Raw genomic sequence first — 27,497 nt, 5'->3', positions numbered from 1 at the left:
AAATTTTTTTTTCAGGGGAGGGGGCCAAAAAAAAATTTTTTAGGACAGGTGTGAAAGAGTAAATGAGGTAGTTTAGGAGAATGAGAAACAGCTGGGAGCAGGAACGGAACGATAGAGAGAGAGAGCGAGAGAGGGAGAGAGGGAGGGGGAGAGAGAGGGATAGAAAGAGGGAAAGAACCTAATAAGACCAGCAGATGGAAGCACAGGGACAAGACATGATGATCAAAGACAAAACATGACACTCATCCTTATTCATGATTTATTCAGGACTATACGTAATCATGGTAGTATCCACATTAATATATTGTAGTGTTTATGTAGTGTTTAGAAACATACAAATTTCTTATTTTCAAATACAAAACTTTTGACTACTTTATAAGAATCTTTAGGGGTATCAATAATTTTGACCCCTACATTATTTAGATTTTTGTATTTCTTGTTAAACAAAATGTATTAACACAAAATAATATAATTTGTAATATGTACACGTAGGTAGGGGTAAAGTGACTATGCATAGATAATAAACATGAAGCCTTGACTAACGGTAGCCTGGTGGGTAGGAGCGTTGGGCCAGTAACCAAAAGGTTGCTGGATCGAATCCCTGAGATGACAATCTGTTGTTCTGCCCCTGAGCAAGGCAGTTAACCCACTGTTCCCCGGGTGCCGATGCCGTGGATGTCGATTAACGCAGCCTCCCACACCTCTCTGATTCAGAGGGGTTTGGTTAAATGCGGAAGACACATTTCAGTTGAATGCATTGTTGTACATCACCCTTTCCCTTTGCTTTTCTTTACAATCCTATATAGCTAGCAGTCTAGTGATGTATGAATGATTCCTAGTGTGCCCTTGACAAAGTATAATTATTCCACACAATAAGAAAACGATCAGGTGTGCCACATTAATACTTTATGTAAGAGCTTATGTCATGATATGAGACTTCAAAGTGTTGGAGAATAAAGCTCTCACAACTCCAATAGTCAAAGATGAAGGTTTAATTCTAATTTGCGTTTAATATGTTCCCTACACAAAGCTATTGTATAGTGTGGGTATCTACAAGATGAATGGCTTTGAATCAAGAATCATTTTGTCGGAATTGTTGTCTTGCTCTTTAGCGATGAGAGGGACTACAAAACAACTGTATTTTTAAATAATTTCAGAGATTAAATGGAACCAAGAACAAACCTAAACTAACCGGCTTATTTCCAAACAAAACACTTAATTTGTTTTAGACCAGCCTCTTTTTACCCCGGTATCTTCAGTTCAAAACAGCAGGCTCTCTTTCCCATCACAACACTTGTCAGGCTATTGTGTTGCAGCTTAGAACCACCGTGGGAAGGAAGGATTTTCAAATGGCAAAGTTTTACGACTAAGTCGTTTTTCAAATCTCATCCCTGTCTCGTTTCAGGTGAAATACAAAAAGGACTTTGAGGATAGCAAAGGCAGAGGCTTCAGCATTGTATCTGACACACCAGAGCAACAGAGACTGAGGAAGACACAGGAGCAGATCAGTAATGTATGCTTCTGTGTGGTCACTTCCTCTATATCCCCTGGTCTCCATGGTTACCCCTCCTTCCTCTTCCTGTCCTTGTTACCTCATCACACCCCTGACCTTAGTGTGGGTGTACTGTTTGTACTGTTGTGGGGAGTCTGTCAATGTTACGTAATGTGGAGGAATGGAGGAGAGGAAAATGTCTGAACTGTGTGTGTGTGTGTTTGTGTGTGTGTGAGAGAGAAGTGGAGCGTGAAAGCTGGACGAGTGTGTGAATCAGAGGGTGCATTTTGGTCACTGAGTGAAATCACGGGTTTGCACAACACACAAACACACACTCAACATACAGTATGCTCCTCTCTCTCTTTCTTCTCTTATCTGGTTCTATCAACTCCTAATCTCTCTTCTGTATCACAGGCTACATTGAAATAATACACGTACAGAATGTCTACCTTTTCATAATGACACCCACACATGCACACACTACAGTACTGGTAAGTGCACGAGGGGCCTTCACACGGCCAGCCTCAGTTTATGTAGATGACATATAACAGTTAAGCGGTGCCAGTGAACATCCCTGTCCCAACCCCTCGACTCAAGAGTATGCTGAGAAATGTGCCGCCAAACGAATTCAACACTCCTATCAGGTGAGAAATCATCCTCGGGTGCATCGCAATAGTCTAATTTGGCTTCCTCTCCTCTCCTCGTTTCCTTTATCTGCTACATAAGACAGTGTGGGTGAGTCCACATGGGCGATTCCTACTAGGGAGGTCCTGCTGTCAAGTGTTTTCACATCAGTTCAAAGGAAAGGAGACAAGGAAAGGACACTGCTTTAGACTAATGACGTTGTCTCTTGTCTTGGGTACCCTTTAAATACAACACACTAGGGGCTCTATTCAGTCCTTGGCGCTGAAGATCCGCTTCATAGCGCGATTAACAATTAAAGGCAATGTTCCCACCATCGCAGAGACTTCACTCATGGTAAACGCTGCATATCTCAGGAATTACCTTTACATTTTAATGCAGGTCTTCCGCGACACTAAAGTGATACGGATTGAATCCAGCCCTTACTCTTCTAGATACTGTATGTTATGTGTCTAACTAATTCGCTCCTCCCTTGTACTATATTGATGAAATAAGGTCACTGATCAGTTAGGAACTCCCCTCACCTGGTTGTCTAGGTCTTAATTGGACACACTGAAAGGAGAAACCAAAAACCAGCAGACACTCAGCCCTCCATGGAATGAGTTTGTCACCACTGTTGTATTTGCTCTCACCATATCTGATTTTAGTGCCCGCAGGTCCTCCAGGGGGAGGATAGGGTTACGGGCGCCATCGTCCCAGATGTGGCACATTGACCCACTGCTGATCCAGGTAAGCGAGCCCCACTCACTGCCCAGGGCCAACTCGCCTGACCGTGTGATTGCATTATTCCTGCTGTGTAAACCCACCCTGTGTAAACCCACCCATATTACCGTGGATACATCTACCTCCTTCATTAACTAACACATCAGAGCACACGTGGAGGGCACTCTGAAACCAACGCTTGGTTCTGTTACCAGGAGAACACTGAAACCTATAGGAAATTCTTTGTTCTGTTGTTTTTTACTCTAAAAAGTGCTATCAGAGAGGAGCATATCAATACTGCTAGTCTAATCCAAATACCAGCCTAATAAATCTTTATTATACAACATCCATTAAATGCATGTGTGTGCCATCTAGCACTATTGGCAGGTTTTCAGGGCCTAAAAGCAGCGTGCCAGAGCATGAGACATCTATCCTTCTGCTAATGCTACATTACCCTCAGGTTTAGCTGCTAATGCTAGTTAGCGGCTAATGCTACATTACGCTCAGGTTTAGCTGCTAATGCTAGTTAGTGGCTAATGCTACATTACCCTCAGGTTTAGCTGCTAAAGCTAGTTAGCGGCTATTGCGACAATATCCTCAGGTTTAGCTGATAAAGCTACATTAGCCTCAGAACAACATGTACACGGTTGACTTGTATATGAATGCTATAGTACTGAGACAGGGTTGAATGCCTTCTGTTTCTGCATCATGGCTAGTATGACGCTAAGAATTCAGAGCGGTGGCCTCCCAAAATACACATCCACTCCCCCACTTCTACCGCACTGGCCCAGAATCCTCTGGCGTGGTTTTCAACCACATATGGGTTGTTACGGGCTCTTTTTAGCTGCACCACGCCTACCAGTCTTACCCAGTTATCAAATCCCAAATAACATGGAAAAACATGCATGGGGTTATTTATACAAACAGTATTCCCATATGCATCAGCAACTTCATCATACATACAGTTGAAGTCGGAAGTTTACATACTTAGGTTGGAGTCATTAAAACTCGTTTTTTAAACCACTCAACCACCAAATTTCTTGTTAACAAACTATAGTTTTGGCAAGGCGGTGAGGACATCTACTTTGTGCATGACACAAGTCATTTTTCCAACAATTGTTTACAGACAGATTATTTCACTTATAATTCACTGTATCACAATTCCAGTGGGTCAGAAGTTTACATACACTAAGTTGACTGTGCCTTTAACCAGCTTGGAAAATTCCAGAAAATGATATCATGGCTTTAGAAGCTTCTGATAGGCTAATTGACATCATTTGAGTCAATTGGAGGTGTACCTGTGGATGTATTTCAAGGCCTACCTTCAAACTCAGTGCCTCTTTGTTTGACATCATGGTTAAATCAAAAGAAATCAGCCAAGACCTCTGAAAAAACTGAAGCCCTCCACAAGTCTGGTTCATCCTTGGGAGCAATTTCCAAGCACCTGAAGGTACAACGTTCATCTGTACAAACAATAGTACGCACGTATAATCACCATGGGACCATGCAGCCGTCATACCGCTCAGGAAGGAGGCGTGTTCTGTCTCCTAGAGATGAACGTACTTTGGTGCGAAAAATGCAAATCAATCCCAGAACAACAGCAAAGGACCTTGTGAAGATGCTGGAGGAAACGGGTACAAAAGTATCTATATCCACAGTACAACGAGTCCTATATTGACATAATCTGAAAGGCCACTCAGCAAGGAAGAAGCCACTGCTCCAAAACCACCAATAAAAATCCACACTACGGTTTGCAACTGCACATGGGGACAAAGATCGTACTTTTTGGAGAAATGTCATCTGGTCTGATGAAACAATAATAGAACTGTTTGGCCATAATGACCATCGTTATGTTTGGAGGAAAAAGGGGGAGGCTTGCAAGCCGAAGAACACCATCTCAACGGTTAAGCAGGGGGTGGCAGCATCATGTTGTCAGGGTGCGTTGCTGCAGCAGGGACTGGTGCACTTCACAAAATAGATGGCATCATGAGGGAGGGAAATTATGTGGATATATTGAAGCAACTTCTCAAGACATCAGTCAGGAAGTTAAAGCTTGGTCGCAAATGGGTCTTCCAAATGGACAATGACCCCAAGCATACTTCCAAAGTTGTGGCAAAATGGCTTAAGGACAACAAAGTCAAGGTATTGGACTGGCCATCACAAAGCCCTGACCTCAATCCCATAGAACATTTGTGGGCAGAACTGAAAAAGCGTGTGCGAGCAAGGAGGCCTACAAAACTGACTCAGTTACACCAGCTCTGTCAGGAGGAATGGGACAAAATTCACCCAACTTATTGTGGGAAGCTTGTGGAAGGCTACCCGAAACGTTTGACCCAAGTTAAACAATTTAAAGGCAATGCTACCAAATAGTAATTGAGTGTATGTAAGCTTCTGACCCACTGGGAATGTGATGAAATAAATATAAGCTGAAAAAATCATTCTCTCTGCTATTATTCTGACTTTTCACATTCTTAAAATAAAGTGGTGATCCTAACTGACCTAAGACAGACATAATAATTTTTACTCTGATTAAATGTCAGGAATTGTGAAAAACGGAGTTTAAATATATTTGGCTAAAATGTATGTAAACTTCCGACTTCAACTGTACACGGACATGCAGTAGCTGTTTTGAATTATCCCTAATTTGAACATAACTGGATAGAAATCCCTTTTGTGTTGCGTTGATTATGGGACTCCTTTTCCTTTTAATCTAACCAGAAAATAAAATTGTATTTGGGATTGGTTGTTTATGTTAATGCTGTCCATAGGAGGGGTGCTAGTCCCACTCTAAAGGCTGTCCCATCCCTGTTTCCCCCCTCTGTGATCTCCATGGCCAATCTAAAGCATTCCTTAGCCCTTACTCTCCTGATACCCCCAGAAACTGTGTTGCACTGTGGCATTTAGAACTTGTGCCCCTTCTAAAAGAGTAGGATTACCTGTTATATTTTTTTATTTAAATAGGCAAGTCAGTTAAGAACAAATTCTTATTTACAATGACGGCCTAGGAACAGTGGGTTAACAACAGATTTTTACCTTGTCAGCTCGGGGATTCGATCTAGCAACCTTCCGGTTACTAGTCCAACGCTCTAACCACTAGGCTACCTGCCGCCCCACCTGTGCGAATACAGGATGAGTAAGTTATAAATAAATACATTTTAGCTTTTGTCAAGATCATGTTAAGAAACAAACATAAGGTGACTTACTGTAAATCAAGGATTTTAGTTCTCATACTGCATCCCCAATTTACTGCTAACGGACCGAGGCAGTCGATTTGCAATCAGTACTTTATAAATAGTGCTGATGTGATGTATCAAAAGCACAGGCTTTTGTGGCTCTGATGTAAAATGTGACTAAATGGAAAGTAGCGATAGTGTTCACACGAGGTGAAGTACAGCGTGACCACATGATTGGCCCTCATGTATGTTTGTTTTGGATTTTTCTGCAAGCGATGTTGACAGAGCTTCAAAGGAGACAATGATGGGTCGAAACTTTCACATTTTATCTCTCGATTTTGGCTGTTTGGTCCCCCTTTGAAATGGTTGAGTGAACTTAGCGGCCAGATGGCTGCCCTATTAAGCCAGCATCTGACACCCTACTAAAAAAACGAATACAAATAATTTTGGTTCATGCCACCCTGTTCATGCTACTGTATGAACGGGCCTGTTCATGCTACTGTATGGACGGGCGCACTATTCTTTCAGCCCAAACCTCACTCCACAATGTAAAGTCCAAACCTGAGGTTTTGTTTTCTTCCAAATTCTTTGAGCATTTTAATTGAGCCTGCCTGGAGTGCCAGATGGTAGGGATTTGCACATTTGGGACCATTCCATTGATTCCAGCTCAATCTGGCGAAGCTGAAGTGTTTAAAAGAAAACAAATACAGATTGAACCCAGTTCTCGTGCAACATCATTGTCTTCATAAATTACCCTCTAAAGAGCAGTGCATATTGTGAACCACATTACTGAAACCTCATTACCTCCAACATATAATCTGCCATAGTGACCTGCAGTGCTATTTAGGCGAGAAGCCTAATGAATGACTTTCACAGTCAATGTGGTGCTCATCTATCTCGGGAATGTCGTGTGTCACAGGAGAACCCAACCAGAGACCTATAAGGCTTCTCCTCTCCAAACCTAAAGGACTGCTAAGATGTTATTTGCTCCATAGTACTACAATTCAATGAACTAATTGATGGTTGAATTGCTACAGTCCACAACCTTGGCTTCCCTGGGCCATATGAATAATTCTGTCAGCGATGGAGAAAGGTTTAGGTCACTGACAGTACTCTCAACTGTAAATTAATATTGATGAGCTGGCAATATCATCCCAGTTTACCTTTGCTGGTAGTCGTGGCAGAATTGTAAAAGTCTGTTTCTATTAGATTAGACAGTGGCCAGGGATGACACATGGCTGTCAGTGATTGTTTTTCCACTGTAATAGCCTCGACTGTGTTGAGTACCCCAAAACATGCACACTTCTTGCTGTTTCCTAGAATCTACTTTGTAGTGATTGCAGAGTAGAAGTTGTGCATAGGTGGGTGGACATGAGGTAATGAGAGTGATGACTGATTTCAGTCAGAAAAACTTAACCCTTCACAGTATCCTATAAATTCACAGTATCTTCCTGGGGTTTATTATGGATCCCCATTAGTTCCTGCCAAGCAGCTACTCTTCCTGAGGTCCAAACACATTAAGGCACTTACATTACATATAAAACAGTACATCATATAACATTATTACACCATGACATGTTTAAAATACAAAATGTATAATACCACCACACAACAATTTTACTAATAGCCATTGCATGCTCTACAAACAATGTTGAATTGTTCTGTCCTTTGTGTCTTCAAAATCCCTAACAATTTTTTCCCTAACACACTTACTAAGAAGTAAACACATTGGTTTCAGTTCCTCTCAGGTAAACCAGAGAAAGAAAAGGTATGTATAGCAAGCCTGAAATTCACATATTCATCTACACAGCGAAACAAGTATTATACAACTCAGGGGTGTCAAACATACGGCCCGCGGGTGCTTTGAGCTAAAAGGTGAGGGCTCTATTGTGTTGAGGCTGAATAAAGGTGAGGGCTCTGCTACCACAGCTCTGCTCAGTGCCTTTGAGATAAGAGCCCAGGCACATGACCGCATGCAGGAAGAATAGGGCCTTCTTTAACTGACTGCCCATGGACGACCTCTCTGCTAATAGGGAGTGCAGACATGTTGCTAGAGCTATTAACTGGCACACTGCGGTTCCACAGGATCTAGTTTTGAAAGACAGGCATTCTTCAGATTAGAATGTCAATGTGTTATATTTATTTGCCATCTCTTTGACGTTTCTGTGTAATTTCAATGGATAGAAGCCAGGGCATTGAGAGCAATGCGAAACAACTTGATTTCTTTGTCTTTTAGAGAACTGTAATTTACTGTATGCTGACGACTTTGCACCTACAAGTGAATTTCCTCATATTCCATCTTGGCAGGATTCATAATAACAACAAGTGCTGCTTGTTGCAACATGAGTCACTGGGCCAAATTGAATTTCCTCACTGTAGAGTCACTGGTATCAAGATTTGGTTCCAAATGGGTCTGTCATCCAGTTAAAGCTAGCTTTCTTTGTGCCATACAAACCCAATGCTACCCTATTCCACTACATATAATACGAGGAGAAAACCTCCCACAGTATTGGTGCCTAAAGCCCTATATTTAGGGGTCAATTATGGTAATAGTCAGATCTAAATTAGGGATATTGAATGTTAACGTTAATTAATTGTGTTCTGCATCCAATCAGCTTGTTTGGAGACTGAGTGGGAGGATGGCAGTGTAAAGCGCTCTGGTAATATTATTCTCATGCCAACTCCTCCATATCTGCTTTATTGGCCTCAACTTTTCACTCCCCTCCACTGGTCTCTTCATTCTGTCATGGTTACCCTTAAGGTCAGGCCAGTGAAGGTTTTTTGTAAGGTTAAAGGTTGAAGGTTAAGGAGGGTGTTGCCTTTTTGGACTTGCACTTGTTATCTCAAATAACTAAAATACTTTGGTTATTAGAGGACACGTCTGGATTGGGACATTCCATCCAGTGTGCAACACCTTTCCTGAACCTCCTCACCCTCCCACCCTTAGGACTGGCCCTCTGATTCACATGTATGGCATCACCATTGATAACGCCCTAAGTGGGGTCTAAATCGGGAAAGCGGGGATGATAAGGAGTACCCAACATAGAGTCGAGAGGGAGAGTTGAGCCAGAAAACGAAATCCTTCCAGAACAGCGTTTTGACTCTTAGGCTTGGCTACATTTACATTACCTGCCTCAAAACCATCTATTTTGTGTGTTTTACTGTTTTCTTTACCCAGAAGTCACCTAGATGGAAGAAACGTCAGAGGAAACGGGCAGCTTGATGGAAGAAACGTTGGAAAAAGCTCTCACCTCGATGGAAGGAACATTGGTGGAAACGGTCACCTTGATGGAAGAAACGGGCACATTGATGGATGGAACGTCGGAGGAAACGGTCACCTTGATGGATGAAACGTCGGAAGAAACGGTCACCTTGATGGATGGAATGTCAGAGGAAACGGTCACCTTGATGGATGGAATGTCAGAGGAAACGGTCACCTTGATGGAAGGAACGTCAGAGGAAATGGTCACCTTGATGGAAGGAACGTCGGAGGAAACGGTCACCTTGATGGAAGGAATGTCAGAGGAAACCGTGTCGGGAGAAGCAGTGGTGGGCAAGCGTGCTACAGGACGAGTCACCTGGATAGAAGAACCATCGGAGGAAACGGTGCTGGGAGAAGCAGCGGTGGACGAGCATGGCACAGAAGGGGCAGTCGAGGTGAGAAAGCCAGTTGGCATTGCCCCGGCCTGTGTGTCTTTCTGATGACCTTGGCACAGACTGGCACGCTTTTCTAAAGCTGCGGGGGGATTTCTACCTACTGTAGCTATGTGCTTTGTTCTCCTGTCAGGCCTCGACTGCTAAGCCCGTCTTGCGCAGACCCAGTGTGCATGTCGCCAGGAGGTGCAGTGTTCTAGCAAGTGACGTAAGTAGGATTCATCCTCTGTGTTCTCTAATACAGCCTGTTGTAATTGTGCAAAGTTGTGGCAGGATTCACTGCAGTGTCCAGTAATGGGTTATAGCCACCTGTAAAGGATTTGGAGGAAAACCCTTGAGGGATTTAGTCATGCCTACACCACAGCCCCACAGATGAAGAGGCTTGTTGGCCAATCTGGGGATAATTAATCTGGACTGAAATGAGAGGGTGGACCCTTTTTTGTGCTCAACACCCCTAGGAGATAGAGATTACTATGGATGCTAAGCTCAAAGAGAGGTGAGTCTGGCGTCTGAAGGTGTCCTAAAATAGTACTTCTATTACTAGATAGGAAAGGCACATGGGAACCAAACAAGCCTAGAAATGTATAGATTAAATCAGAACTCCCTCCCTCTGCTCCAACTCAGAAGATAACTTTACTTTTGAATAACCATGGTGATATGATCCCTCAAATGAAATTAGTTCTTTATGGCTTTCAAAGGGAAGGAAGTACAGTTTGTGTTGCCTGCCCATTAGATAAGAAGCCATATCTAGTAAAGAAGAACGTAGCAACCATTTTGGATTTCAGCTGCTTATCATTCAGAAGCCCCCGCCTCCTAATTTTTCCTCTGGTCATATGGAGAAAAAAAGTGAGGGCGGGATGACTGGTTAGAGAGGTTTGCGATTGGCCATTTGAATGTTTCCTTGTTGTCCGTCAACATAATAAACCAATTATTTTGCACCATAAATCTGCATAATTACTTATTAACCATCTGTGATGTAGAACAATTCCGACATGTCTGAAAGTGCTCTCTAATTATGACACCCACCACTTAGTGGAGATAAAACTTTTAGCAACTGCTGGCCATACAATTTCACACGAGCGGAGAAGCACTCTGGCTATTTGAATACTTTTGGCAGGAAAAAAATGATTGTTGAAACATGATTACAGGACATAAATAATTAACATTCTGACACTACAGTATATTACTTCCGTGTAGTTTTATTATATTTTGTGTTGTCTTTTCCTCTCTCTTCAGTGTCTGAGTCCCCTAGTTGAATAAATGGAAAGACCATCTCTATTCCCCCTGTTCTGGAGATGTAGAAGCTTTTTTTTGCCTGACTTTTTGCTGGTAAAATGTAGAAGGTCAAATATATGCCCCCATTGTAATGCCATGCCAGTGGTTAGTACAGTGTCCAAATGGAAAAGCATTGATCAGCAGTATCAGCCAGAGGAACATTTGTCTAGCTGAGCTTTTGTCTGCTTCATGTTGTAGCTACAATAGACACTGTAACACAACCGGTACAGTCAGACAACGTGCCAAGCAGACCCATACACTTAAGTTACTGTATTCATTAGTAATGAGCTCTTAGTGCACGGTCACCCATATAAAGTGCCTTATTAGTTTATTAGCTTCCAACTGGCTCATTCATCCACTCTCCCCCCCTTGTAACTATTCCCCAGGTCGTTGCTGTAAATGAGAATGTGTTATCAGTCAATTTACCTGGTAAAATAAATGTGTCATTACCTAATTACTGTAGCTTGCAATAAGCTTATTTTCAACAATTATGAGGCCCAACATATCAGCTGTCATCCTACAGGTTTTAACCCTCTGCAGACTGTAACTATGTGCTTTGTTCTCCTGTCAGGCCTCGGCTGCTAAGCCCGTCTTACCCGAACCCGGTTTTGCCAGGAGATGCAGTGTTCTGGCAAGTGACGTAAGTAGGATTCATCCTGTCTGTTCTTTAATACAGCCTGTTTTTTTTGTGGGAGGATGTGGCAGGATTGACTCAGTGTCCAGTAATGGGGTGTAGCCACCTGTAAAGGTTTTGTAGGAAAAGCAGCCTGTGTAGATAACGATATGCTGAAAACGGTATGCTTTGTATCGACCTGTATTTTACGGTTTGTCATGACCATGTTATTAAAGTAATAAAGTTGTCCTTCAAATATTGTGGGTGGTGGTGGGCCTAAGAAAGACAAAAGAACAAAACATAACACTGCTACCTGCTACCCTGTAGGTGAAGTACAAGGAGGGTTATGAGAAATCCAAGGCCCAGAACCTCTTCATCCCCGATGTAGAGTTTCAGCATTCCAAGAACATCAACGCTTTCATCTCTGAGGTGAGTTGTGTGTTGTTGACATCATTCTCTGTCTCTCTCTCTCTCTCGCTCTCCTCCTATCGCTCTCCCTCTCCCCTGTCCTTGGCACCTTGGCAAACCGCAGAGACACAACACATTCCTCAGCACTGAGCTTTGTCATTCCAGTCACAGTGTCTGTCAGCCCTGTGATAGAAAGGTATTGTTTTGGAGCTCTGCTTGTGGATAGACTGTCCTGTCGATTGTCAACAGGCCCTAGTTGCACTTTTATAGTGCATTCCGCTCCTGTCAACACACACATTCATAACACACATACACGCACCCACACACATACATTATGCACATAAGCAGACAAACAAGACGAACAGTTGACTGAATAAAACTGACATCAATATTCAACACTGATGCTTCACCTGAAGCTCTCACAAGCTTAATAGATGCATATAATGTGACCTTTCACTGTGAAAAAGGCTTGGCTGGTCTTTTAAACATGGAGTGTCGATAGAAGCAAAGTAATTTTTTTACGCTTGGCCCAACATCCTAAAAGCGTAAAAACAGTATTGCATCCTTTCCTCTGGTTATTTCCTTATCATTTTAAGTAGTTTTTCTCACAAGCACTTTGTCATTTTAGGCTATGTTCATAAACTATGACACAGGTATGTTTTGTGTTTGTGCATTTGTCTTAGCATGGATGCTAGTAGGGATTATTTGTGTTGTCTTTCCATCTCTGTTATGTTGCAGACCAAGTACAAGGAGGAAGGAAAGTTGGAAACAGCCATGTGTCTCTACTCAGTGCTTCCAGAAACAATGGCGACCCAACACGCCAGAGAGGCCTCCGAGCTACAGAGTGAGGTAGTGACATCACACCAAACCTCCTTGTTATTTCAGCCTCTCTGACTTAGCTACACAGAAGCGTTATAGAGTGTAATTGCTTGGCTGCATATGTCCAGCCTGATCATCTTGAGCTTGAAGTCACCCTCCACAGTATTTCTGAAACGGGTTGTTATTGTAAAAGATCATGTGTGCTCGAAGACTTACCTGGCTTAAGGTTGAATACGTTCAGTCGATAAATATGTTAAATGCCACTGAAACACTTTGGCATCAGATAAATAACAAGGATTACAGTTGATATTAATACAATACTAACTTGGTCTTTTTCCAGATCAAATACAAAGGGAATGTGAAGACGGAGATATCCACTTCCCTCTACTCACTGCTCCCGGAGACCCTTGAGACTCAGTTTGCGAAGGAGCATTCGGACATGCTGAGTGAGGTGAGAGCTTTTCCCACTTCTGACACCATTTGGTAAAATTGAGAATGAACGACATTCAAATCGGATATCATCCACTTGAGTGGCTGACGCATCAACCATAGTGCCTAGAAAATTAATTCACTTAGCACTGGTCTTGCAATATGCCTAGGAATGGCAGCGTTTTTGGAATGCACTTGTTTCTTTTCCAGAGCAAGTACAGAGAGGAGGGGAAAAGGGAGATCTCCAGCAGCCTGTACTCCCTGCTTCCAGACACCACTGAGATGCAGCTCTCTAAAACAGTGAAAGAGTTCCAGAGTGAGGTAATACCACCCTCCTCCTCCTCTTCTTCCTCCGCTTCCTCTTCTCATCATGAGGAGGAAAGATTTAACGACCGTACGGTAGCTTTAGTGTTACGCACATGGGGTCACTATATTAACATTCTCCCTTTACTGATTGGCCAACCCGAGTTGGCCAGTGGCGAAGACTTCCGGGTACCTAGCCTCCACGGTCTGATGGACAATGAACTGAGTCTACTTCCCAGTCAGACTGTTAGCTACCGCTCAAATCCCATGACCCCAGGCATGATCAATATACCACTGTCAGTATTAAACACAGCCTAGAGTGGTGAGACCAGAATACAATGGGATCGAGCAGTAAAAACCAACTGACGCTATTTCTCTTGTGTTGCAGAACAAGTACAGGGAGGCAGGGAAGAGAAGGCTGTCTACTTCCATATATTCCCTGCTACCAGAGACCATGGAGATTCAACACGCCAAAGAGGCTTCTCTGCTACAGAGTGAGGTATTCTAACTTCAGTCCACTTCACTTCATTGGCCTTATTCAGGAATGTGTCTTAAGTGTGAAGACAATCATCATTTATAATCAACATTTACAAACAACATGGACATTGATGACGACACAAGGTCACACCAACAGCCATAAAATGTGAGGTGAGGGGAGGCGTGTTACGGTGTAGGATCATTCCTAGTGTGTCCACACCTTTGAAAAGAATGGAATTAAAGGCTCTAGCCCTATAAAAAGTGTGTTTAGTGTGATACCCGCCTAAACCCAAGACAGTCACTGCCCTCTACTCAGTACATTTGAAAGAAAATGTGCCAACTGTTGAAGTGTTGAGCCTGAATTCAATTAGAACGTTGTCATTAGTTGCGGTTCTCTGTGTCTTCCTTTTCAGATGAAATACAAAGAGTTAAGCAAAGGTACTCTGTCCTCCCTCTACTCTCTACTCCCAGAGACCACAGAGACCCAGTTTGCTAGAGAAATGACAGAGATGCAGAGCGAGGTGTGTATTCATTTGTAAAGTCAGGGAAGCATTTACTGCAACTATAGTCTCAGAGCTATTTCAAGGTTTAGAACACTCCAAAATAAAAGTTTGTGAGATGTTTTGTGTACCTCAGAAGTGGTCTAAAGTTAAGCTCAGCCTCAGTCAATATTACATGTTGTGCAGATTGAAGCTTGCTTATTGTCTATGCCTGGGTTTAATTAATTGAGTATTTTTGCATTGTCATCCTTCAGAACAAATACAAAGAAAGTGGCAAAAGGAATTCCTCCAGTTGCATTTACTCTCAACTAGCAGAGACCCCTGAGACCCATTTTGCTAAAGCTGTGTCAGAACTCCAGAGTGAGGTATGGACATCAAGAACACAAAAATCAAAGCCAAATGTTAGGTAACACTTTACTTGAACGTTATTACTTACATAAGGACGTCATAACCCACACATATCACATTCATACGCAATGACATAAGCCTTTCATAATTGTATATGTCAAAAACAGCATAATAAAAAAATATCAACTTGCGGTTGTTGGCATTTGACGTCAGCGTTTATGAAATACTTATATACTTGTGGTATGTGTGTTATGAATGTGTTATGAAAGCCTTATGTAGGCCCATTTCAATTGTCCGATTACTTTCATTGTATATTTGGTCCTTTTAAAGGGAAGTCTTTTTTTAGCTTGTCCTGGGATGTCTGTTATTGTTTTCGTGTCAGATAAAGTACAAGAAGGCAGTCAAGAAGGGAGTTTCTAGTTTTCTCTAGTTTTCATTTGAGGTAACCAATGTTTTCATGTAATGTTTCCTTTATTCCAGCTAAAGTACAGGGAAGTACTGAAAAAGGACACCTCCCCCAGTTTTTATTCTACGCTGCCCGAAACAATTGAGACTAATTTTGCGAAACGACAATCAGCAATGCGAAGTGAGGTAAAGAATATGTCTGTGTGTATATATGCTGTTAGAATACACAGGGAGTACAATGTGCATTCTCACAGAATGACTACATAAAAAAGGGAAGGTTCTTTGCTTCTTTTTTTTATTGCCCTGAGTAGAATCTCAGATAAATCATGAATAATTTAATTAAATCTATCACGTGTTTTAATTTGTGAATCAGCAGTTGGAAATGTTTCATGTCGCCTCTTCATTATCCAATTTATCAAAAAAAAAACAGAAGGAGTATATTTCTTGATGAGTCACAAGGATATGCAGCACTTTGTGGCATCGAGTGATGTAAAAAGGGCTTAATAAATAAATGTTATTGATTTATCCTCCAATCTTTTTAAGTTCAATCATGTTGACTCAAATTATTTTCCACCATTTTGTAGAAAAAGTATAAAGAGGACAGGAAGGAGAACTCCTTTAGCCTCTACTCTCTGCTCCCAGAGACACCAGAGACCCAGTTTGCAAAAGAGGTCTCCGACTTACAGAGCGAGGTAATTTCACAGCACAGAAGGCCTATGACTCATAGATATGAGTCACTGAATGATTAGAAGAATTTGGGGTAATGCTTATACATAATTATGCTTATTCATTGTACATGTTTACAAATAATTAAATACTTATTTATAGTTTATAAATACGTAAATGCTAAGTCATTAAAGTTATTAGAAACTATTACAGAAATGTATCATGAACTTCAGAGAAGGTTTAAGAAGATTCAGGATCAGGAAACACATGTCTCTGTGTCTCCTCCTTCAGCTCAAGTATACAGAGGGGGGGAAGCAGAAGATCTCGACAAGCCTTTATTCTCTGCTTCCCGAGACCACAGAGACCCAGTTGGCCAAGCAGATGTCTGAAATGCAGAGCGAGGTGAACATTAATTCCAAACAAAATCTAACTTTCATTAAAGTTCAGTAAACACTTGTCTACACAAGGGCCCTGCAATGTGAATTGATAGTTTTCTTGTGTTGTTGTAGACCAAGTACAAGGAAGTGGGCAAGAGGGAGGTGGTCACTTCTTTGTACTCTCTACTCCCTGAGACCAAGGACATCCAGCACGCCAAGGAAGCGTCCCAGTTACGGAGTGAGGTACTATATAGCATTTAGATTTAATTTTCACCATATTTATTTGACCTATCCAATACTTTCATATCTACACAAGTGCATAGCTTGAGATCATTGACTGAGTGTTAATACTTACTCATCTCTCTGTTTCTCAGATCAAATACAAAGAGAGTGGAAAGAAGGACAACTCAACCTCCCTCTACTCTCTACTACCAGAGACCACAGAGATACAGTTTGCCAGAGAAATGACAGAGATGCAGAGTGAGGTGGCTGGACATTTAGTTCATAACTTCTGTTTTGGGCGCTTTTCTGTATAATGATTGAGAATTAACCAAAAAAGTAGAATCATTATATATCACAAAACTTCCTTTTTTCCAGAATAAATACAAAGAAGAAGGAAAAAGGCGTATCTCCACAAGTGTTTACTCTCAGCTTCCAGAAACCACCGAGACACAGTTTGCGAAAGCTGTATCTGAACTTCAGAGTGAGGTTAGCAACTATTATCCCTTACAGTTAAGGGARAATTTTRMTARATSTTTGTTCCATTTGGAATMATGGCAATGCCCATCAAAATTYTARAGATCCTTGAGRAAAMTRATTGGAAATYAARACWMYAWWAWAWMSRMYAWRRMTTTTTCCTCAATTTAGATGAAGTACAAAAAAGCAGGGAGGAAGGGATTTTCTAGTTCTCTCTACTCCACCTTACCAGAAACAATGGAGACCCAGCATGCCAAAGAGGCTTCTCAGCTACAGAGTGAGGTAGAGTATAAACAGTAATGGGGAGTACTGAACTACATGTNACCAGAAACAATGGAGACCCAGCATGCCAAAGAGGCTTCTCAGCTACAGAGTGAGGTAGAGTATAAACAGTAATGGGGAGTACTGAACTACATGTTGTAAGAGGTGCGTAACTGGCTGCAGGGAAGTCAGGCGCAGGAGAGCAGACATGGGTAACAACCGGAGCAGTTTATTAGGCAAAACAAACTGCACCCAGAAACAACAAAATACGGGTTGAAATAACCTGTCGCAAACCAGTCAGCAATGCACAAACACTTTACAACAAACAATTCCACTCACAGACATGGGGGGAACCGAGGGTTATATACACGTCACGTAATGAGGGAATGTAAACCAGGTGTGTGGGAAAACAAGACAAAACAAATGGAAAATGAAAGGTGGATCGACGATGGCTAGAAGACCGGTGAGGTCGACCGCCGAACGCCGCCCAAACAAGGAGAGGAACCGACTTCGGCGGAAGTCGTGACACATGTACACTACCGGTTGAAAGTTTTAGAACACCTACTCATCCAAGAGTTTGGACTCCAGACTAATGGACAAATGTCCACCGGTTTAATGACCATTACTCTTGTTTCTTGGCCCAAGCAAGTCGCTTGTTCTTATTGGTGTCCTTTAGAAGTGGTTTCTTTGCAGCAATTGGACCATGAAGGCCTGATTCACATAGTCTCCTCTGAACAGTTGATGTTGAGATGTGTCTGTTACTAGAACTCTGTGAAGCATTTATTTTGGCTGCAATTTCTGAAGCTGGTAACTCTAATGAACTTATCTTCTGCAGCAGAGGTAACTCTGTTTCTTCCTTTCCTGTGGCGGTCCTGATTAGAGCCAGTTTCATCATAGCACTTGATGGTCTTTGCGATTGCACTTGAAGAAATGTCATGTCTTAAAGTAATGATGGACTGTTGTTTCTCTTTGCTTATTAGAGCTGTTCTTGCCATAATATGGACTTGGTCTTTTACCAAATAGGGTTATCTTCTGTTTATCAACCCTACCTTGTCACAACACAACTGATTGGCTCAAACGCATTAAGGAGGAAAGAAATTCCACAAATTAACTTTTAACAAGACACACCTGTTAATTGAAATGCATTCCAGGTGACTACCTCATGAAGCTGGTTGAGAAAATGCCAAGAGTGTGCAAAGCTGTCATCAAGGCAAAGGGTGGCTACTTTGAAGAATCTCAAATATAAAATATTTTTTTGATTTGTTTAACACTTTTTTGGTTACTACATGATTCCATATGTGTTATTTCATAGATTTGATGTCTTCACTATTATTCTACAATGTAGAAAATAGTAAAAATAATGAAAACCTTGGAATGAGTAGGTGTGTCCAAACATTTCACTGGTACTGTACTTGCAAGCTTGGTAAATTATATTTTTCTTTCTCAACACTGGTATAAAGCTATACTGTACTCACACATACTTGCAATCTCACACATATGCTATCTATTACTGAGTATTTTTGACTATTTAGCTTGTACATAAAAATGGTACATAAAAAACATATCTATAAATATAGAGTACATATGTTTTTTTATTGTCACATACACTGGATAGGTGCAGTGAAATGTGTTGTTTTACAGTTTCAGCCATAGTAGTACGGCACCCCTGGAGCAAATTAGGGTTAAGTGCTTTGCTCAAGGGCACATAGACAGATTTTTCACTTTGTCGGCTTGGGAATTCGAACCAGCGACCTTTCGGTTAATGGCCCAACGCTCTAACCGCTATTGCCTTATTATTGGCTATATGAGTACAATTCAATTAGACTCAAAACAATGTTTTCATGTGATGTTTCCTTTATTCCAGCTAAAGTACAAGGAAGGACTGAAAAAGGACACCTCCCCCAGTTTCTATTCTACGCTACCCGAAACAATTGAGACAAATTTTGCGAAACGACAATCAGCAATGCGGAGCCAGGTAAAGAATACATATGCGTGTATATGCTGTTAGAATATACAATATGCAGTATGGGCTCCCGAGTTGCGCAGCGGTCTATGGTACTGCATGTCAGTGCTAGATGCGTCACTACAGACACCCTGGTTCGAATCCAAGCTGTATCACAACCGGGCGTGATTGGGAGTCCCATAGGGTGGCTAAATAAAAAATTAAATAATAAAATGCATGTACAATGTGCATTCTCGCAGAATGACTATGAGTAAAATAGTTATTTGATTGTTTATTTAAATTTGCTCTGAGTACGATCTCAGAGAAGTTTGATTTCAGGTTATCAAATATTTTAGTTTGTTGGTCAGTGATTAGAAATCTTTCTTGTCGCTTCATATCCAATTTATCCAAACAACCACATATATAAGTGAACCTTTGGGGAGGATTTTGTGTGGGAAGCAAACACATATAAGTTATTCTCACTGGTGTTTGGCAATGATTTTGTAGGCTTGGTCTCAACTATCTCTGGTTCTTAAGCTGTCTTTCCATTTCTACTATACCAGATCAAGTATAAAGAAGATACTGAGGAGAACTCTATCAACCTCTACTCTCTGCTCCCTGAGACAGCAGAGACACAGTTTGCAAAGCAGATGTCTGAAATGCAGAGCGAGGTAAATATCTGTTTAAAATCACCAAACATCAACATGGGCTYAATACAGTACTAACTTCAGTTATTTTACCGTGAAAATCTCCGGTTGATATCAATTCATTGATTTGTGCAAAATATGATTCTCAAAATGTGATATTTTCTTTTGTCAATAACTGAAGCCAGAGAATGAGGAATTCCCTTTCAGAGAGAAACACAGAAAAACTTTTATCCGTCTGACAAAAAACGCCTTTTAGTCAGAGAATACCTGTACGTTTTTATTATGTCTACAAAAGTAGCAGTGTCTTTTCAGTGGTGTAAAGTACTTAAGTACAAGTATGATAATTGGGTACTTTTTCCACCTCTGTGGCTTTTGTTGCTGTTGTTTTCCAGACAAAATACAAAGAAGCAGGGAAGAAAGAGGCCTCCACTTCTCTCTACTCCACCTTACCAGAGACTTTGGAGACCCAGCACGCCAAAGAGGCTTCCCAGCTACAGAGTGAGGAGGTAAGAACATGGGCTGCCCATCTGATGTCTGTACATTACATTTTTCGTCATAACTAATTCAGAGGAAACCCTTCCTGTTACTGACAAACATCCATTAAATCAGTTTCAAACATCAGTGTACCTGTCCATCTAATGGAATAAAGCCTGAGCGTTCTAAGATGAGGCAAATCTCTACCTGTGTTATTTGAGTGCTCCAATGCCTTTACCATAAATAACTACACTATTGGACGTTTCTTTTGGGTAAGCCATAGTTTTTTATTCCTGTCTCTGTTGTTGAGCAGCAGCTCTTCTACTTTACTTTGTTTGCTGAAGCACGGAGGCCCACCTCAACTCACATCCATTACTTTGTTTTCCAGCTCAAATACAAAGGTGAGAAAGTCTTCTCTGGTTCGGCTTACTCTCAACTCCCTGAGACGATGGAAACAGACAGAGCTCGGGAGCTCACTGAAATGCAGAGCGAGGTTAGCACGAATGCCCCTGGCATTAACATAATGTTGTTATAGTCATTCTGTTTGCAACTTCCATTGGCACTCCACATTTATTCAGACATAAGCCAGGTTCAGAAACAATTCCCTTGGGCACTTGATGTAGCTCTAAAATAAATAGATAAGTATAAGCAATAAGGTAGCAGCTCTACCTTTCCGTCTTTCTAGGTGTATTTTATACCATATTTCTTATACCTATCCAATACTTTCATATCTACACAAGTGCATAGCTTGAGATCATTAAACGAGTGTTAATACTTACTCATCTCTCTCTGTTTCTCAGATCAAATACAAAGAGAGTGGAAAGAAGGACATCTCAACCTCCCTCTACTCTCTACTACCAGAGACCACAGAGATACAGTTTGCCAGAGAAATGACAGAGATGCAGAGCAAGGTGGCTGGACATTTAGTTAATAACTTCTGTTTTGGGCGCTTTTCTGTATAATGATGGCGAATCACCCAAAAAAGTAGAAAGATGATACACTATATAATCAAAAGTATGTGGACACCCCTTAAAGTTAGTGGATTCGGCTTTTTCAGCCACACCCGTTGCTGACAGGTGTATAAAATCGAGCTCACACCCATGCAATCTCCATAGACAAACATTGCTAGTAGAATGGCCTTACTGAAGAGCTCAGTGACTTTCAACGTGGCACCGCCATAGGATGCCACTTTTCCAACAATTCAGTTTGTCTAATTTCAGCCCTGCTAGAGCTGCCCCGGTAAGCTGTAAGTGCTGTTATTGTGAAGTGGAAACGTCTAGGAGCAACAACGGCTGGTAGGCCACATAAGCTCACAGAACTGGACCGTCGAATGCTGAAGTGCGTAGCGTGTAAAAATCGTCTGTCCGCGGTTGCAACACTTACTACTAAGTTCCACACTGCCTCTGGAAGCAACGTCAGCACAATAACTGTTTGTCGGGAGCTTCATGAAATGGGTTTCCAAGGCCAAGCACACAAGCCTAAGATTACCATGCGCAATGCCAAGTATCGGCTGGAGTGGTGTAAAGCTCCCTGCCATTGGACTCTGGAGCAGTGGAAACGCGTTCTCTAGAGTGATGAATCACGCTTCATCATCTGGCAGCCCGACAGACAAATCTGGGTTTGGCGGATGTCAGGAGAACGCTACCTGCCCCAATGCATAGTGCCAACTGTAAAGTTTGGTGGATGAGGAATAATGGTCTGGGGCTATTTTTCATGGTTCATGCTAGGCCCCTTAGTGCCAGTGAATCTTAACGCTACAGCATACAATTACATTCTAGACGATTCTGTGCTTCCAACTTTGTGGCAAAAGTTTGGGGAAGGCCCTTTCCTGTTTCAGCATGATAATGCCCCTTTGTACAAAGCGAGGTCCTTACAGAAATGGTTCGTCGAGATCGGTGTGGAAGAACTTGACTGGTTTCACAGAACCCCAACCTCAACCCCATCGAACACCTTTGGGATGAATTGTAACGCCGACTGCGAGCCAGGCCTAATCGCCCAACATCAGTCCCTAAACTCACTAATGCTCTTGTGGCTGAATGGAAGCAAGTCCCTGCAGCAATGTTCCAACATCTAGTGGAAAGCCTTCCCAGGAGAGTTATAGTAGCAAAGGGGGAACCAACTCCATATTAATGCCAACGATTTTGGAATGAGATGTTCGATTAGCAGGTGTCCCAATGTATTATATCTCATAATAGGCTACTTTTCCTTTTTTCCAGAATAAATACAAAGAAGAAGGAAAAAAGCGTATCTCCACAAGTGTTTACTCTCAGCTTCCAGAAACCACCGAGACACAGTTTGCGAAAGCTGTATCTGAACTTCAGAGTGAGGTTAGCAACTATTATCCCTTACAGTTAAGGGACAATTTTTGTACATGTTTGTTCCATTTGGAATTATGGCAATGCCCATCAAAATTGTATAGATCCTTGAGCAAAGTTATTGGAAATGAACACTGAATAAAATGCTGAATCTGTTTTTCCTCAATTTAGATGAAGTACAAAGAAGCAGGGAGGAAGGGAGTTTCTTGTTCTCTCTACTCCACCTTACCAGAAACAATGGAGACCCAGCATGCCAAAGAGGCTTCTCAGCTACAGAGTGAGGTAGAGTATAAACAGTAATGGGGAGTACTGAACTACATGTAGTTCAACTAGTAATTTAAATGCATTTTGCTGTAGCTTGGTGGCAGTTGAACTAAATTAAAATGTGTTTATTTGTCAGGGGCCATGTACAATATGCCATTGCACCAGATTTAGATAGATAGCAAGTTTCCATCTGTAGTCCCTGGGCAGAAAACAATCAACATCACTATATCATTACAATGCTACAATACGAAACACTATTCAAATATCTCTATATATAAAACATTGAAAAATACAATAGACGATATAATGATATTACATCAGAGTTTAAATGTGCCTTTGTCATACAGTATCTGACATCTTAAGAGTCTGAATGTTTTAATGTTCACATGACTGGTTTGCCTTTAGCCACTATTTCAGATTTGCCTTGAAGCTAACAAAGGTACTGCACTCTCTCACACTGGTTGGCAGGGTGTTCCATAATCCAGACACCTCTGACTGAAAAAGCTATCTGGCCAAATTTGGTGGACCTAAACTGAGTTGAGCAGTCCCCTCTGGTTGAATCTCTTGGCAGTGTTTTCAGTTGTTAACTAGATGGTAACATTACAAATAAAGTTGTGGGGCTTGCTTTAGCTTTTTACAAGTATTTTTGTGATAATGGAAGAAGTTGTGGTTGTGGTCAGTAGTTGTGTGGTTTTGATCAGTAGTTGTGTGGTCAATATTTGTGTGGTTGTGGTCAGTAGTTTTGTGGTTGTGGTCATTAGATGTGGTCAGCAGTTGTGTGGTTGTAGTCAGAAGTTGTGTGGTTGTGGTCAGTAATTTTGGTCAGTAGTTGTGGTGAGTAGATTTGGTCATTAGTTGTGGTCAGTAATTGTGTTGTTGTGGTCAGTAATTGTGTTGTTGTGGTGAGTAGTTTTGGTCATTAGTTGTGGTCAGTAATTGTGTTGTTGTGGTCATTAGTTGTATGGTTGTGGTCAGTAGTTGTGGCCAGGAGTTGTGGTCGGTAATTGTGTGGTTCAGTAGTTGTGTGGTCAGTAGTTGTGTAGTTTTGGTCAGTACTTTAGTTCAGTAGCTGTCGTCAGTAGTTATGTGGTTCAGTAGTTGTATGGTTGTGGTCAGCAGTTGTAGTCAGTAGTTGTGGTTCTGTGGTTTTGGTCAGTAGTTGTGTGGTTTTGGTCAGTAGTTTTGGTCAGTACTTTAGTTCAGTAGTTGTGTGGTTCAGTAGTTGTGTGATTGTGGACAGTAGTTGTGGTCAGTAATGGTCAGGAGTTGTGTTCAGTAGTTATGACCTGTAGCTGTGTTGTTCTGGTCAATATATGTGGTCAGTAGTTGTGTGGTTGTGGTAAGTAGTTGTGTGGTTGTGGTCAATGTCTAAACTACAGTTGTTGCGTATGAACTGAAAGTGCAATGAGAAGTGATTGGGTGAAATATGAAGGGACTGAACGGTGGCGGTGGTTGTGCGAGGCAGTTGTTGCTAGGCAACAGTTGCCTTGGCTGGCCTGCTCCCTCCATGGCTTAAGCCAGTGTGAAAAACATGCTAGCATACAGTACAATTGTGCTTTAATACTTAATATATACTGTATATTTATTGCACACAGCTCCAATCTAGTTGTGTTGGTCATTACTGAGACGTGTTTAAGAAAGAGTGTTTTGAACACTGATGTTACCCTTTCTGGTTATAACCTTTTTCGGCAAGACAGATCTTTCGAAGGTGGTGGAGTGGCAATCTTTACCAAGGAACACCTTCAGGGCTCGGTTGTCGCCTAGTCTCTCCCCAAACAATTTGATTTGCTGGTTTTAAGCATTCAACTTTCAAATAGCTCTTTGATGACGTTGCTGGGTGTTATCATCCACCATCAGCACCGGTCTGTACCCTACCTGCCCTAAGCTCTCTCCTGGCCCCTTATACTAAGTCTGAATTTGTCCTGCTAGGTGACCTAAACTTGGACATGCTTAAACCAGCTAACCAAGTCCTAAGCAATGGGACTCCCTAAATCTTTCTCAGAGTATCACCAATCCCACAAGGTATGACTCTAAACACCCAGAAACGGGTACGTTCCTTGATGTTATCCTCACAAATAATCCTGATAGGTATCAGTCTGGTGTGACCTTAGTGATCACTGTTTTACAGCCTGTGTTCATAATGCCTGCAGGGTGAAACGACCTGTCCCGATTTGTCATAGACACTTGCTAAAAAACTTTCATGAGTAAGCCTTCCTTCATGACCTAGCCTCTGTAAATTGGCATTGAATCAGCTTGATCCCCTCTGACGAAGTCGCTTGGAACTTATTTTTTGATATTTTCAGTTGTATTGTTAACAAACAAGCCTCCATAAAGAAAATTAGAATTTAAAAACAGGTTCAGCCCCTGGTTCGGCCGTGATCTGGCAGAGTTACTCCACTTCAAGAATTCCATTTGGCGAAATGCTCGGCACACGCATATTCAGGCTGACTGGCTCTCGTTCAGGCAAATGAGAAATAAGTGCACTCAGGCTATCCAGAAAGCCAAAGTTAGTTACTTTAAGGAGCAGTTCTCTCTCTGTGCATCTAACCCCAAGACGTTCTGGAAAACGGTTAAAGACCTGGAGAATAAACCCTCCTCCTCACAGCTGCCTAAGTCCCTTAATGTTGATGATGTGGTTGTTACTGACAAGAAGCAAATGGCTGAGCTCTTTAATCACCACTTCATTAAGTCAGGATTCCTATTTGACTCAACCATGCCTCTTTCCCCGTCCAACATTTTCTCATTTCCCACCCTTTCTAATGCGACTAGCCCCGATGCTCCTCAATCTTTTTCCCCTGCCCCGCTACAAAGTTTCTCCCTGCAGGCGGTCACTGAGTCCGAGGTGCTAAAGGAGCTCCTTAAACTTGACCCCAAAAAACCATCTGGGTCAGATGTTTTAGACCCTTTCTTCTTTAAGGTTGCTGCCTCTATCATCGCCAAGCATATCTCTGACCTGTTTAACCTCTCTCTCCTCTCTGGGGAGGTTCCCATTGCTTGGAAGGCAGCCACGGTGCATCCTTTATTTAAAGGGGGATATCAAGCTGATCCTAACTGTTATAGGCTAATTTCTATTTTGCCCTGTTTATCAAAAGTGTTGGAAAAACTTGTCAGTAATCAACTGACTGGCTTTCTTGATGTCTATAGTATTCTCTCTGGTATGCAATCTGGTTTCTGCTCAGGTTATGGATGTGTCACTGCAACCTTAAAGGTTCTAAATTATGTCACCATTTCCTTTGATTCTAAATAATGTTGTGCTGCTATTTTTATTGACTTGGCCAAGGCTTTTGATACGGTAGAACATTCCAGTCTTGTGGGCTGGTTAGGGAGTATTGGTGTCTCTGAGTGGTCTTTGGCCTGATTTGCTAGCTACCTCTCTCAAAGAGTGTAGTGTATACAGTCAGAACATCTGCTGTCTTAGCCAGTGCCTGTCACCAAGGGAGTACCCCAAGGCTCGATCCTAGGCCCCACACTCTTCTCAATTTACATCAACAACATAGCTCAGGTAGTAGGAAGCTCTCTCATTCATTTATATGCAGATGATGCAGTCTTATACTCAGCTGGCCTCTCCTGGATTTTGTGTTAAACGCTCTCAACAAAGCTTTCTTAGTGTCCAACAAGCTTTCTCTGGCCTTAACCTTGTTCTAAACACCTCCAAAACAAAGGTAATTTGGTTTGGTAAGAAAAATGCCCCTCTCCCCACATGTGTGATTACTACCTCTGAGGGTTTAGAGCTTGAGGTAGTCACCTCATACAAGTACTTGGGAGTATGGCTAGACGGTACACTGTCCTTCTCTCAGCACAGTAATGGGAATATATATACGGGAGTTTATATATGGAGTGTGCGACTCTCTTTATTTTTATAGTTTATAGTTTATTCGCCGTTAGTCAGCACCTCCACACCAAATAATTTTTCTGGGTGTGCACCAACTCATGTTTTTTATTCTAATAGGCTAAATTACACATTCTGTTAAAGTATGACCTCAAAGTGATCTGTTCTTGCAATTTCTCGTTTATGACATTTCAGATTTTCGTATAATAATTTTGTCGTTTGGATGTAGTGAACTACTTTTTCAAAGTAACTTTACTAAGTAAATTACATTTTCCTTAAGGGTAGCTTTAGTGTAGCTTGGTAAATTATATTTTCAGAGTAGCTTTCCCAACACTGGTATAAAGCTATACTGTACTCACACATACTTGCAATCTCACACATACAGTGGGGAGAACAAGTATTTGATACACTGACAATTTTGCAGGTTTTCCTACTTACAAAGCATGTAGAGGTCTGTAATTTTTATCATAGGTACACTTCAACTGTGAGAGAAGGAATCTAAAACAAAAATCCAGAAAATCACATTGTATGATTTTTAAGTAATTAATTTGCATTTTATTGCATGACATAAGTATTTGATACATCAGAAAAGCAGAACTGAATATTTGGTACAGAACACACTTTGTTTGGCAATTACAAGAGATCACCCTACGTTCCTGTAGGTTCTTGACCAGAGTTTGCCCACAGCTGCAGCAGGGATTTTGGCCCACTCCTCCATACAGCACCTTTCTCCAGATCCTTTCAGGTTTCGGGGCTGTCGCTGGGTGCCATAACGGACTTCGGCTC

The 27,497-nt window shown here is 41.7% G+C and overlaps 1 protein-coding gene across 1 annotated transcript in view; it reads left to right on the top strand.

Moving 5' to 3' along the window:
* LOC139023153 (nebulette) overlaps positions 1–17,295 on the top strand; it is an 89,766-nt gene extending 72,471 nt beyond the window's left edge. Inside the window, exons 4-21 of the mRNA XM_070435601.1 lie at positions 1,406–2,863; positions 9,188–9,666; positions 9,797–9,871; positions 11,510–11,578; positions 11,879–11,980; positions 12,698–12,808; positions 13,119–13,229; positions 13,418–13,528; positions 13,899–14,009; positions 14,401–14,508; positions 14,742–14,852; positions 15,316–15,426; positions 15,825–15,932; positions 16,198–16,308; positions 16,416–16,526; positions 16,658–16,768; positions 16,881–16,991; positions 17,151–17,295. Coding sequence (XP_070291702.1) covers positions 9,199–9,666; positions 9,797–9,871; positions 11,510–11,578; positions 11,879–11,980; positions 12,698–12,808; positions 13,119–13,229; positions 13,418–13,528; positions 13,899–14,009; positions 14,401–14,508; positions 14,742–14,852; positions 15,316–15,426; positions 15,825–15,932; positions 16,198–16,308; positions 16,416–16,526; positions 16,658–16,768; positions 16,881–16,991; positions 17,151–17,279 — 2,169 coding nt within the window. The 5' untranslated portion in view covers positions 1,406–2,863; positions 9,188–9,198 and the 3' untranslated portion in view covers positions 17,280–17,295. The remainder of the gene's footprint in view (positions 1–1,405; positions 2,864–9,187; positions 9,667–9,796; positions 9,872–11,509; positions 11,579–11,878; positions 11,981–12,697; positions 12,809–13,118; positions 13,230–13,417; positions 13,529–13,898; positions 14,010–14,400; positions 14,509–14,741; positions 14,853–15,315; positions 15,427–15,824; positions 15,933–16,197; positions 16,309–16,415; positions 16,527–16,657; positions 16,769–16,880; positions 16,992–17,150) is intronic.
* Positions 17,296–27,497: the final 10,202 nt, after the last annotated feature.

This window comes from Salvelinus sp. IW2-2015, linkage group LG27 (assembly GCF_002910315.2).
Source record: "Salvelinus sp. IW2-2015 linkage group LG27, ASM291031v2, whole genome shotgun sequence".
NCBI classification, from domain to species: domain Eukaryota; kingdom Metazoa; phylum Chordata; class Actinopteri; order Salmoniformes; family Salmonidae; genus Salvelinus; species Salvelinus sp. IW2-2015.
The sequence above is the reverse complement of the archived record's forward strand: the minus strand, read 5'-3'. Positions and strand labels throughout refer to the sequence as shown.